Below are 14553 nucleotides of genomic sequence, written 5' to 3'. Positions count from 1 at the left end.
AAACAGTTTTCTCATTAATCATAAATACACATGCACAGGCTTTCTGCCCATTTTCAGGTTACAAATCACCGGACTTAACTTTTCACAAGTTGAATGTGCTCTTATATTTGTTTGAGAGTAATAATTCAGTCCGGCTCCCACTTTATCACCAAATGGCTTTATGATCTATGTGGCAGAAATCACATTCAGTTGAGGAGTCTCTGCTATAAATCCATTAGTTTTACTGCACAAACATCTATTTCTTCTAAGGTTCTTGCACTCGAATCCCAGATCACTAAAAAAAAAAGATTGTCCCTCCAAATATGACCAAATTTTGAAGACATTAAAAATCATCTTGGCAACAACGTCTTCACTTTATTACACTCGTTCAGTTTGGGCCCCAAGATTCCAATACATATTCATACATTTAAAATAAATTAGAAAATTAATTTCAGAGGAGACACTACAATCCCACCCTTTTCTAAAATATTCCTTCCGATCCAATAAGGAACGCACGCTGCGCTAAGAAAAACACATCTTCCCATTGGTGGGAAGGTAGGGGGTTTCAAGGCGCCCCGCGGAGAAGCGCTAGGGACCGTGATTGAAGGGCTGCTTGAAACCGTTTTATCATTACTGTGCAGCAATGTGGAGTCAGCGTATCAACTTTACAGAGCTAGAGCTGCAGATTCAACAGGAGTGGCGGAGAAAGTTTCTTATATTGTGTTGTAAGGGAGAGGAGGGCCGATGTTTGGGGATTCTGATGATGAAATATGTGGAGTAGTCTCGAAAAAAGGGGTCATGAATACATGAACGCCACACTGTGAGCTGGAGGATAGTTTGTGATTCGCCTTGTAGCCCACGAGTGCTCGGACACGTCTGGAGCTCCAGCTCGGATTGGAGGAATATCCCATTGTAGCACAAGTTTCGCGGAGCACGAACATTCTAGTAAGTTTACATTTGTTTGTGTTCGGGTTTTATGCGACAATGGATGAAGTTTAAGTCTCTTTATAGAGTTTTATGTGTGTAGATAGATTTAATCTCACGACTTGGTTTTAGTCTGTGAAACATTCCTTTGTTTAAAAGTTCCCCCGAAACTTTTTTTAAACTTACAGCTTCTATACATTTTATGTTTTGTATTATTTTCTTGTATGAAATCCGATAGTGACTTGTGTCTTTCTCAATTTTATTTATAATTGTTCATTAGAGACTATTCTTCCAGTTGTGCGACTAGTGTTTATCCAGTTATTCACTAGTACTTCATAATTGCATACTAGTAGTAATACATTTCCTGCCAGTCATTAACTTTATACTGACAGTTTAAGTTTCCCATTGTTTCTGGAAACAAATTGAAAATTTTGCCATTGAATTCTAATAGGGTTGTCTTAATTTAACTAGTTGCTTACTAGTTTTGCTCACTAGTTACAATTGCTTTATACTCGTCATATGTAATGATTAGTCAGAATGGCTACTTTCATAATTGCAATTATAAATTGTACTAGTAATGTTAGTTACTAGAAAGGTGTGTCTGTTCAGTTAGTACTAAGAAAATTGGAAGAGATGCCAATAACTGTTTAAATGGTTACAAGTACTAAATAATAAGTATTAAAGGGATAGTTCACCCAAAAATTCTGTCATTAATTACTCACCATCATGTCGTTCCAAACCCATAAGACCTCCGTTCATCTTCGGAACACAAATTAAGATATTTTTGATGGACTCTGACAGCTCTCTGACCCTCCAATAGACAGCAAGGGTACTACCACGATCAACGTCCAGAAACGTAGCAAGGAGGTGGGTAAAATAATCCATGTGACATCAGGGGTTCAACCGTAATATTACGAAGCTACGACAATACTTTTTGTGCGCAAAAGAAAAAAAAAAGTTTATTCAACAATTCGTCTCCTCCGTGTCACCCTAGCGCCATTTTGAAGAATATCCACTGAACGCAAACCGCGTATGCTATTGTGTCAGCTGCGCCATGCGGATACGTTTTCTACGTTGTTTGTGCTTTGATTTGAACTAAAACAACGTATCTGTGTGACGCAGCTGACCCAGAACAACATACGCTGTTTGCATTCAGTGGATACTCTCCAAAATGGCACTAGGGTGACGCGGAGGAATTGTTGAATAGTCGTTTTTTTTTTTCTTTTGCGCACAAAGTATTGTCGTAGCTTCGTAATATTACGGTTGAACCCCTGATGTCACATGGATTATTTTACCGATCTCCTTGCTACGTTTCTGGACGTTGATCGTGGTAGTACCCTTGCTGTCTATTGGAGGGTCAGAGAGCTGTCAGAGTCCATCAAAAATAGTGTTCCGAAGATGAACGGAGGTTTTATGGGTTTGGAACGACATGAGGGTGAGTAATTAATGACAGAATTTTCATTTTTTTTGGGTGAACTAACCCTTTAATACCTAATGAAGAGGTACTAGCAACAAATATTCTTGTCTGAAGTGAACAGCTGATATAAATTAGTAGTTGATGCACTTCCAGTAACAAAAGAAAAGTTGCTTGCCACTACTTGGATAGTGACTAATTGAATAGATAGTTTAGAAAATAAATAGTAACTCGTGATTTTGTTTTTTTGTGAAATTCTTAAAGATACTAGTCACTATTGGATTACTTCTACTAGTTAAATAACTACTAGTTGTAAGAAATAAATGGTAAAATAATCCACATTTCTATGTTTTCCAGGCAGTCAATGATGGCGGTACGGGAAGTCAGTCCATGCCTCTTATTCATCACAACACTTCTGCTTGGACTGTCTTCCACCCAGTATCATGGAGAGAAGGGTATCTCCGTCCCAGAGCACGGGTTCTGCCAACCCATATCTATCCCCCTGTGCACAGACATCCAGTATAACCAAACTATCATGCCAAACCTCCTGGGACACACCAACCAGGAGGACGCAGGACTGGAGGTGCACCAGTTCTACCCCCTGGTCAAAGTTCAGTGTTCTCAAGATTTGAAGTTTTTCCTCTGTTCCATGTATGCGCCGGTGTGTACGGTTCTAGAACAGGCAATTCCTCCCTGTCGCTCTCTGTGCGAGCGTGCGAGACAAGGGTGCGAGGCCCTCATGAACAAGTTCGGCTTCCAGTGGCCTGAACGACTCCACTGTGAGAACTTTCCAGTACACGGAGCAGGAGAGATCTGTGTGGGACAGAACAAATCAGACCCCGACATCCCGACGACAGACCCCGCGCCTTATATACCGGACCCCTTCACTCCACGTATGCACGGGCCACGCCAAAGTCAGGCTTTCACTTGCCCCCTTCAACTCACAGTCCCTTCCTACCTCAATTACCAGTTTTTAGGGGCGAAAAACTGCGGCGCCCCTTGCGAGCACAAACAGCCACATGGTCTGATGTACTTCAAGGAGGAAGAGGTCCGATTCGGTCGGCTCTGGGTGGGAATCTGGTCGATCCTGTGCTGCGTGAGTACCATGTTCACGGTCCTCACTTACCTTGTGGATATGCGCCGGTTCCGTTACCCGGAACGCCCCATCATCTTCCTCTCCGGGTGTTACTTTATGGTGGCAGTGGCTTATGCGGCCGGGTTTTTTCTGGAGGATAAGGTGGTCTGCATTGACAAGTTCAGGGATGATGCTTATAGGACTGTGGCTCAAGGGACTAAAAAAGAAGGTTGCACCATTCTCTTCATGATCCTGTATTTCTTCGGCATGGCCAGCTCAATCTGGTGGGTGATCCTGTCTCTCACGTGGTTCCTTTCTGCTGGAATGAAATGGGGCCATGAAGCAATCGAAGCCAACTCTCAATATTTCCACCTGGCAGCGTGGGCCGTCCCCGCTGTGAAGACCATCACCATCCTCGCCTTGGGACAAGTGGATGGCGACCTTCTGACCGGCGTATGCTACGTGGGCATCTACAATGTTGACGCCCTACGTGGATTCGTCCTCGCCCCCTTGTTCGTTTACCTCTTCATCGGAACGTCTTTTCTTCTGGCTGGATTTGTGTCGTTGTTCCGCATCCGTACTGTTATGAAGCATGATGGCACCAAGACAGAAAAGCTGGAGAAGCTGATGGTGCGTATTGGCGTTTTCAGCGTCCTCTACACCGTTCCGGCTACTATCGTCATTGCGTGTTACTTCTACGAACAAGCGTTCCGTGAGCAGTGGGAAAAAACCTGGCACATGCAGACGTGCAAGCGTTTTGCCGTGCCGTGCCCGGCCAACAACTTTGCGCCAATGACGCCAGATTTCACTGTGTTTATGATCAAGTACCTCATGACTATGATCGTAGGAATCACGTCAGGATTCTGGATCTGGTCTGGAAAAACTCTACAGTCGTGGCGCAAGTTTTACAAGCGGCTGGGCAACAACCAGGGCGAGACGACAGTGTGAACTGAACTTTGTGAGAAATACAGGTCAATATTGAAAGGAAACGTGAACTCCGATCAGGTCACACACACTACGTTAAACCATGCTGGTGGTAGAAGACACTGCTGTGTGAGCCCAGCATGATGCTTTTCTCATTTATAAAGTGCCCACAACTCCAAAGAACATGCATTTCTCCAATGGACTAAATCTGAAAATGTTTTTTAAACTTTAAGCCTTGGAAACCCTACTAATGATTTTAATGGAAAAGATGGCAGAACTCTTATCACTTTAATGATGACTTTGGTTATCAGGAGCCACGTTTTCTTCACTCCGTGGCGGCCAAAAATGTCTGCAATTTAGTCTTTTTACCACATTTTTGGTCATTTTCTCATAGATTACATATTTTAGTATTTGGTTGCACATGGCCATTTATTTAGATTTTAGAACTAGTTCAATTTAATGTTCTTTGGTCATGAGTTGCTTATTCATCCATGTTGCCATATCAAGTCAGATCTCATGAAGTAATTTAATATTCTGCCATTTTAAAGGCCTTAGCGATGCGAAAGTGACTGACAGGATTAAAAATGTTTAGCCGAGAAGTATGTACAGGAGGAAATGTTACCATATTTCGTTATTTGTAAATATCACATTTCTGTCAAAAGATGTATGATGTATTTAAGCAGATGAATTTTGTTTAAGGCTTTTTTCAATTTCAGTTAATAAAGTGATTAGATTTTTAAAAGCTGCTTTGGCTTGATTTCGTTTGCACAAATGGTGACTTGACGACACTTCGATATTTCCCCCAAAACAGTTGTTTGCAAGTAGTTGAAACTGATAGCCACATAATTTACTACAACAACAGACCTCAAGTGAGTAGCCCTCCATGTGTCTCGAGTCCATTAATGGTTTCAGTCTGTAGCATGAATCTAAGAGGGGAGAAGCAAAGACAACGACAGATTAAGGGTGAACAAACGAATCAAGGGGGACTAAAATGGTGAAAGAGTAAACATTTCTTCTAAGACAGAAAGAAACATAAAAGTGGCCTACAAAGACAGGATATAATCACGAATGGTGTGAAGTTTGCCACCCTGCCTCTGGGACAACAGGAAGCCCTGAGATGCACCAAAGCATAAGATCTCTTCCCTTCCTCTCCACATGAAACTGGATACGCTTCATTCTTTAGGGTGAGGGAAACGCCTCATCCCACGTCCCCTTCTCCTGTTTTTTTTCTAGAGAGTTGGGGGATGCTTCTCTGTAAGGGCGTTTGGAAGGTGATGGGGGTGGGTGGGTTACAGTATCTTTGAGAATAGATACTGCACTAATGATTTTGAGAAGAAAGGATCCAGAGTTCTTGTATTCGGTATCTGGAATACCACGTTTCATCCGTGTCCAAATGATAGAGAATTATGATTACATGGCAGTGAGCCATAATGCTACAAACTGCCTCTGTAAAACATGTTTTTCATCTGTATTTTGAACAATAATGTTCATAAGCAAAAATATTCATAAAGTAACTCCTAGATCATGCGGTTGTTTTTCCAGTGTAATATGATTATTTGTGTGGGTACATGCACCCCAGTGTCTGATTGGGTGTGTTGGCACTCAATGCCTCTGGGGATGTGAAGTGTGTAAAATTCGCAGCGTGTGCAGCCAAGAAACGTCCATCACTTGGATTGACAGTTGGGTTTGTGGAATTTTTTTACAACAGTGTAAACTGTCACTCTGATTTGCTTCCAGCCCATTAACGCACACACACATATATGTTTGTAACATAACAGCAGTGGTTTTACTGAGGTAAGATATGGAGCATTCTTAGGAAAAATTACCACATTATATTTATATAATGTATAATTAGTAATATTTCATCAATTCAATTTTTACAATACAAAAGTGTTGTAGAAACAATTTTCACTTAGAAATAGCTAGTAAATAAAATAAAAAAATGATGCCGAAATCAGTTTTATTTATGTAGTGCCTTTCAAATACCCAAGGACGCTTTACATAAGGTAAATAGAAAACATGAACACAGAAATATACAGGTGTACATAGATAGTATACAACATATGAACATCCAAACAAGAAGTTTCAATAATTCAGACGCGACATAATAAACGCACGAACAACACGGCAAGAAATGGCAAGTAACACATTGAATTAAATGTAAAACTACAAATGCAAAATCTGAAATAGCATTTTCTTGTAAAACATACTCCAATCATTTTTGTTTTATTTACAACTTTTTTACAGTGTACTTTTTTTCCTGGCACACACCCCTGTTTTGTTGTGACATTTCCCCTTTTAAAAATCCTGGTGTGTGATCTTTGTGACTTCATTTGGGGAACGTACATTAAAAAATGACCACGAGGTACATTTCTCATGAAGTCTTTTATCAATACTTCATAATGTGTACACATTGCCTTGTCAAGTTCAAAAGTTCAGTCTTTTTCTGGGAAGAAATAGTGTTCTTGGCACGAGAAAACTAACTGTAAATAATGTGTTTGACAATGATATTTGCTAGATAAGACTGTTTTTGCATTGATCTTAAATTCCTTTAATATTCAACCCCAAAACATTTAGAAGGGTTGACATCAAACATATTTTGAGAGATGAATGTTACGGGTTATTAAAATTATAATGTGTGATTTCATACAAGGCACACCAAACTGAGTGATAGTATCATAGCTTACTCAGATAGCTATTAAAATTATCAATTTGAAACTTAAGAGTTATGAGGCTAAAATAATGCAGGACTTTAGGGTTGGGCTTAAAGCTAGTAATGATAAATATTGACACTTTAAAAGACTATAATCATAATTTAGGACCCAGAATAACAGTTTAAGAAAGTCGGCATGAAATGAAAATTCATTTTTGAAATGCATGTTACTGAGAATGATTCATCCATGCATGTGTTTCATTTGAAAAAAAGTTTGAGCTCAAATTCAAGTTGTTTCGCTTTTTAATAATCAATTTTACTTGTATGTACATCGCGATGCAAAAAAACTAATTTGTTGCTGTTTTTCACGACTTTTAAAATGTAACATTTGTTGACCACTAATCAAAATATTTGGGTGGTTATAACCTTTTATTGTGTGTCTACAGCTGGTTAGGGCAATGATACTTTGGCCCCAAAGTGAAAAACAAAATGATTTATTGAAAGTTCAACAGTAACAGTGAAGCCACAAATACCACCGCCTCCTGAGAATCACCCACGTATCAGTGCAAAAGTCAATCTAAGGGAAAATTCGGATGTATTTGCACAGGTTTTCTCTTAACAAAAGTGTGCAATTCGACACAAGAAGCATGTCTGAATTAATATTATACAAGATGCTAAACCAAGCTCTGTTTACATAGCACACCAGTTAACAAAAGAGCCCACAGGTCCTCTGAATATGGCCACACCTTGACAATTTATGGTCACCCACAGCCAAGCCTATGGGTTAACAGCTACATCTGTGATGAGCATTTGAGTACATTTTTGTGGAAATCTGTTACCTATTGTGTGTCCCAGGTGCCTTCCACCTCCTGAAAGAAACATGTTTTCCCAGGTAACTGCACACCCTTTATAGGAACAGTCTTTCAATCCCTTGAGATACAATTACCTGAATTTGTATCGATTCTCAGGCCACAAACAAAGCTATAACCTATGTTTTTCAAGGTGTTAACATTGTTTACCTGTGTAAAGAGCTGTCTCAGCAGATCACCTTGATGGTTTAGGTATCTGATGTCTATTCTGTGCTCTCTCCTCGATAGAAATATGAAAAGGAAGTTGACGGTGGGGCTGCCCAGGGAAACATTCCTTCTTGATACATAATATTTCCCCAAGTTCAGTTCAGTTTCCCACAGTACAGATCAGTGAGTATTTGTGCCAGAAATATTGCTACACTTTTTCTCTCCGTGTATCAGGTCTGTTATCTGCACCCTTAAAGGGCTCATAAGTTTATCATTTTATTTAGTCGCCTGAGGTCCAATTATAGTGTTGGTCATCCTCTGTGACCCTTCACGTTTTCTGTTTTGACTCAGTGCTGCTCTCTGCTTTTATTTCATCTTAAAATCTATAATGTCTCGTGACAGTTTCACAATTCACTATAAAATGTACCACACAAACGGTTTGTCATTTGTAAGTCACTTTGGATCAAACATCTGCTGAATGAATGAATGTACATGAAATGATCACAGCAGAGGCCTTGTTAAAATAACCATAAGCTATTTCCTAATGCAGCTTCTAGCACTAAGTTTGGTACACTTTCACACAATTTGCTTTAATTATTAGTTTGTGAACATTATTATGTAACCTTCTGGACCAAGTTTCTGAACCCCAAATAGGTATTGCATGTAATTGTGCATGACTATACTCATCTGTCTGACTTCCAGAGATATAGAACGAGCTGTTTTTGCAGATTAGCTGAATGTATGGTCTTTATGAACTAGGGAGGAGATCATAGGCTGTATAGAGGAGATCTAAAAGTTACACCATGCTTTCATAGTACAACTCTTTTACTCAAACAGACCGAGAAAATGTTCCTGGTTATATGATCCTTTTAAAATGTACATATGCAACACAGACATATCCATCCTTCTAATGCAAGCTAAGCTTAATGAAAATGTGAGCTCATAGGTGATCTGCACCCTTCCCCCCTGAATAAACACACGCCAGCCCTCCTCCATTTTTTTGCGAGGCCTCATCTGGTAATGTTTAGGGTTTCGGAGGTGCTGTATCCCAGGCACAGAAATTGGATCATCCCGTTTGGGGTTCGGCTATAGCGGAGGCCCCCACAGCAACACTTTGTGCACACACATTATTCATGTGAATTCTATGCATTATGTTTGAACACTAATAGGATGCAATGCATTGGTGTGATACGTTTTACACAGTTTTTGACTACACAAAGTCAAAAAGTCGAAGTCTAAGGTAACAATGATGCATGGAAACTCTTTGATCTGAAGGTGAAACTTTAAAAAAAACACTTAATCTCAAAGGGGAAAACACAACCTTGTTTTATAAAGATCCCTAAGGCATTTGTATGGCTCATGTAGCACCACATGAACATTATTTATAAGTGTTCCCTTACTTTCCAAGAACCTCATTCCATCCCTCTCGCTTTTGTATCTCATCTCATCTCTCTCTCATCACTTTATCCACCCATTGCTGTTTTTCTAACACCGTGTTTCACTCCCAGACCCCTCCGTTTCAACACACACACACAAAACGCACTTCTTTTCCTCCTGCTTTAATATCAGCACTTAAAATAAACCGTTTTTCTGTACAGCACAGTAAGGTCCTCTCTCCCACCACACTAGGAATTTCAATCCGTTATGTAGAATTAACACTAGAATGATCACAATGTTAAGTAGTTCCAGACAGTTTTTCATGCATCCATACATGACGACGTCAGCCAAACTGGATCAATCCCATAATAACACTGAGATCCTCAAAGTAATTGCTTTAGAGAAAGACATTGCATTAAAGCATTGGTTCTCAAATTCTTCCTCCTTTGATCAAATCAGAATCGTCAACCACATACAGTCACAATATAGTCACACACGTAATAATTATATAAGCAAAAAAATATATCCTATTTTGATTAATATTAATATTACTATTCTTTTTTGTGTGTGTGTACCATGACGTTGGGAGACAAAAAGCTTATCTTTACTTTGTAACGTCACAGATTTTTTATTTAATTGTAAATAATTTAATTATATATATTTTATTTTATTTAATATGACAAAATTTAATTGTATATTTGTGTACATATTATTTTTCCTAAGGGGAAGTGTTAATACATTTAGTTATATAGCACTTTTTATACTAATTATTTTGTTTTAAATGTTTTTTATTATTATTATTTTATATATAACTTTGTTCAGATACCATCCTTAAATTGGTCTTGGTCTGATTTTAAAATTACACAAGCGGGGAAAGAGAATTTATATGACATATTGCATTTTATATCTTATTTGTTTACTGTCATATGCTGTAACTGATATTTATTATTTTAAAATTAGTTTTTTTTGGTAAATAAAGTTAAGATTAAAACAAGGATTTCCATGTATTTTTTTTTTATCAGTTATCTAATACTTGCTGCAAAGGTGTTGTACTGTCATCTAGTGTTCATAAATGGAATATTCCCTATAAGAAACTATTTCCTATTAGATTTGAAAAAACACAAGTTACCACAAACTGTTTTATGACACATTTTATTTAAAAAAACAAGACAAAAGCAAAGTCATAATTCTTCTATATCCACAAAACCATCTGGACCAAACTTTCCTGCCCTCTCGCAGAAAATGAAAAAAATATAAAAAAAGTGTAAGAAAAGGAACATGAGTACAGTGACACTGTTGCTGTATTTATTCTGTGTATGTAAATTATGCGCCCCTGAGTGCTAATCAAACAACATAGTTACCCATTATTTTCAGGTTTTGAAATCCATTATTGTGGCTTAAAGGGAGCCAAATATCCAAGACCAGGTAGATGAGAAGGTGACAACACAGATTCAGACAGGGGTACAGATTCTAATACATTAGACAAAAACACAATACAATGACCTTCCTCTTGCAATTCATAGTCTGCCTATATACCGTACAACTGTACACAGTTGTTGCAGACACATGCAAGAAGAATGAAGAAACATTTGATACTTTTCTAATATCAGTCAACAACTGCATATAAATAAGCATCCCAGAATGTAAAATACTCAAAGGGTTTCTATTACATTATGGCAGGTGTGTTCACTAGCATAAAATGAGACAAAAACAACTAAATGTGTAAAAAGTGTCTAACGAAAGCTAAGGATTGACAGAACACGTAATGATGGCCAACTAAACGAACAACGTCTTAATGACTTATAAATGCAATAATGCAAGAACACCAAAGGTCTTGATTTGTTGATTGAATTTAACAGCATAATCTAAAGGTTAGGTTACAAGTACTGAACAGATAAACAGACCGTTCTCAATCAGCTCAGGGCACAACACAACATTGCAGAACGGGACCAAAATCCTTAAAAAAAATGTTTTTTTTCATATCACATAGTTTTGTACATGGTGGATGGTGCATGTCACACACCTGTCCATGTTGGCATCTGCATAATTTGGCTAGCTTCTATCTATGATTTAAGCCAAAATACCACAGAGTTTGATTGGATGCATGGCTTTGACATCAAAAACAAAAGGGAATTTTTGTTCTCTTGTTGCAGTTTTACTCATGGAAGTGTGTACTGTACCTCTTTGGGGGTCTGGTTGTCTGCAATTCTCTGTCCCTCAAAAAGAAACCGTAGAGAGTTCATGGGTACACCCTGCATAAAATACAAAAACAAACAATGTCAAAAGACCGAAAATCAATAACCAGTTTATAATATTTAAATGTCAGCAAAAATAACCATTTAGCTGCAGCATATTTTCATGTCTACTGCAGTGCTCAGAATTCCTACAGTACATTTTTACATTTCAAAATTTCATACTTTTCCGAAATCATATTTTCAGACTTCGTAGATTTTTTTAGACTATATTGAACATCTGATAAATGGTTTTAATTCCAACTGTTAATACGCATGTTTCATTCTAACTATGTATGCTATTCTGTTGCCAAATAATTGCTGCAATATTGTAGCTAGGTACTGTAGATCATGCAAATCAACTAACTCCAAAACCATACAAGTTAAATATGCAGCTTTTTATTAAAACTGCAATGCTAAAATGCAAGATTATATTTTATATGCTTTTACACTTTCACTGACAGCATACGTTTTTAATATTTTTAATTCAAATGATGTTACAAAATAATATTGTCATGGATTACATTCGTTCAGAAAATTGTATTTTCAAAATAGCAGCATGACATGCTATTCAGTATAATAATGTTGGCTATACTATAAATTTGAGGAAAACATACATTACCATCATTATCACTCTTTTCGAGTCCTCACCCATAAAGTATTCATCCATATTGCATTATATTACTCCATATTCAGTATATAGTAGTCTCTCACATGCACTGATATTCTCAAATTTATAACGTGCACTTACACAATGCTGCACACCAAACAAATAAGTACAGTCTGATTTAAATCTGAGCAAATATGTGCTAGTGATGACTCACCTGTCTCTGACTGTAGGACTCCTTCAGCTTCTTTAAATGTGTCGTCATCTTCACTTTGAAGTGAATTTCACTGTTGTCCTGCAAAAGGGAATTAAATCACACATTTTGCCAGAATGACCAAATTGTGATCGGATAACCTGAATTTCAACGGTGAACTAGAAAACACCTCTAATTACCTGACCGATCACTTTCAGTTTAATATATTCTCCATCTTTCTTCTCACCTCCATCACTTGAGGGCTTGGTCTCCTAGTAAAACAAAACGAGAGCCATTAGATTCTGTATGACATGTTGTTTTGTTTCCTATGCATGCAAGTTAATGACTGTAATACTTACAGTGGGGAAAATATTTATTTGATCCCCTGCCGATTTTGTAAGTTTGCCCACTTGCAAAGAAATGAAGGGTCTGTAATTTTTATGGTAGGTTTATTTTAACGGATAGAGACAGAATACCAACCAAAAAAATCCAGAAAAAACGCATTATATAAAGGTTAGAGATTGATTTGCATTTCAGTGAGTGAAATAAGTATTTGATCCCCTACCAACCAGCAAGAATTCTGGCTCCCACAGACTGGTTATGTGCCCAAGTGGAACACAGATTAGTCCTGCCACTTTAAGAAGTTACTCCTAATGTCAGCTCATTAGGTGTATAAAAGACACCTGTCCACACAATCTGTATCTTCCATTCAAACCTCTCCCACCACCATGGGCAAGACCAAAGAGCTGTCAAAGGATGACAGAGACAAGACTGTAGATCTGCACAAGGCTTGAATGGGTTGCAAGACCATCAGCAAGAAGCTTGTTGAGAAGGAAACAACTGCTGGTGCGATTATTCGGAAATGGAAGAAATACAAAACAACCATCAATCTGCCTCGGTCTGGAGCTCCGTGCAAGATCTCGCCTCATGGGGTAAGGATGATCATGAGAAAGGTGAGGGATCAGCCCAGAACTACACGGGAGGAGCTTGTTAATGATCTTAAGGCAGTTATGACCATAGTCACCAAGCAAACCATTGGTAACACACTATGCTGCAATGGACTGAAATCCTGCAGCACCCGCAAGGTCCCCCTGCTCAAGAAGGCACATGTACTGGCCCGTTTAAAGTTTGCCAAAGAATATCTAAATGATTCAGAGAAGGCTTGGGAGAAAGTGCTGTGGTCAGATGAGACCAAAATTGAGTTCTTTGGCATTAACTTTACTCAACATGTTTGGAGGGAGAGAAATGCTGACTATGACCACAAGAACACATCCCTACAGTCAAGCACGGAGGTGGAAACATTATGCTTTGGGGCTGTTTTTCTGCTAAGGGTACAGGACGACTTCACCACATTGAGGGGCAAATGGACGGGGCCATGTACTGTAAAATCTTGGACGAGAACCTCCTTCCCTCAGCCAGAACACTGACGATGGGTCATGGATAAGTCTTCAAGGATTACAATGACCCGAAACATACTGCCAAGTAATGCGGAGTTCACACTGCACGATTTTAGTCAGATTTTTCACTCGCCGACAGGTTTTGCGAAATCGCAGACAAATGCCCAAAATCTGAGGCAAATCGGTGCTCGTTCACGCAAGTGACAATCACGCAGTGTGAATTATCAAAGACGCGATCTGTCGCCGACGCCCGCAAAATATTGGGCATGCTAAATATCTGGAGCTGTTGGCGATTCACAATCACGCTGTGTGCAATGATTTCTGACTGAAAACTACATCGGCGATTACCTACAGCCAATGAGAGACCAAGATACAGGGCAGAGGGAAGTACGGGGAGGAGTTATAGACCAGAATATCAGTATTTTAATAGATATATTAACAATTATATCATACAGAAACAAGCACAAACATTTGCTTGACCAGCCACAACATCAGCATAACTGCAAAATTATTTACCTCTCTTTGCCGAACACCCAATCCCTGTTCCCTGCATCTCCCTCCTGCATAATCTGTTTTTCTTTTTCTCCTTGTAGCTGGAAATCAGCTCACAGACAGTTTGCAGGCTATATATATATATTTTATAATTCCAGTCTCGCTCGAGAACTCCGGTCTGACGCACGCGGGTTCTCGCATTATTTCCTTATCACTTCTCACGTGTGTATTGTTGTGAAACGTAGTTTGCGGACCAGACAGAGCTGTCGGC

The 14553-nt window shown here is 38.8% G+C and overlaps 2 protein-coding genes across 2 annotated transcripts in view; one reads left to right on the top strand and one right to left on the bottom strand.

The window, feature by feature from the left end:
* The first annotated feature begins 540 nt into the window (after nt 1–540).
* Nucleotides 541–5017, top strand: fzd7b (frizzled class receptor 7b). The gene is made up of 2 exons (XM_016266875.1): nt 541–924; nt 2675–5017. Exon 2 carries the CDS (start codon nt 2682–2684, stop codon nt 4338–4340), a length of 1659 nt encoding a protein of 552 aa, XP_016122361.1. The 5' UTR covers nt 541–924; nt 2675–2681; the 3' UTR covers nt 4341–5017.
* A 6360-nt stretch (nt 5018–11377) lies between these two features.
* Nucleotides 11378–14553, bottom strand: part of LOC107581423 (small ubiquitin-related modifier 1-like) — a 10511-nt gene continuing 7335 nt past the window's right edge. The window contains exons 2-5 of the mRNA XM_016266981.1: nt 12594–12665; nt 12418–12495; nt 11543–11614; nt 11378–11425 (exon numbers count right to left, since the gene is read on the bottom strand). Of these exons, the coding sequence (XP_016122467.1) occupies nt 11378–11425; nt 11543–11614; nt 12418–12495; nt 12594–12665 (270 nt within the window). The remainder of the gene's footprint in view (nt 11426–11542; nt 11615–12417; nt 12496–12593; nt 12666–14553) is intronic.

This window comes from Sinocyclocheilus grahami, unplaced genomic scaffold (genome assembly GCF_001515645.1).
Source record: "Sinocyclocheilus grahami isolate Dianchi unplaced genomic scaffold, SAMN03320097.WGS_v1.1 scaffold34.1, whole genome shotgun sequence".
Taxonomy (NCBI): domain Eukaryota; kingdom Metazoa; phylum Chordata; class Actinopteri; order Cypriniformes; family Cyprinidae; genus Sinocyclocheilus; species Sinocyclocheilus grahami.
This window is presented reverse-complemented; position numbering and strand designations above follow the sequence as displayed.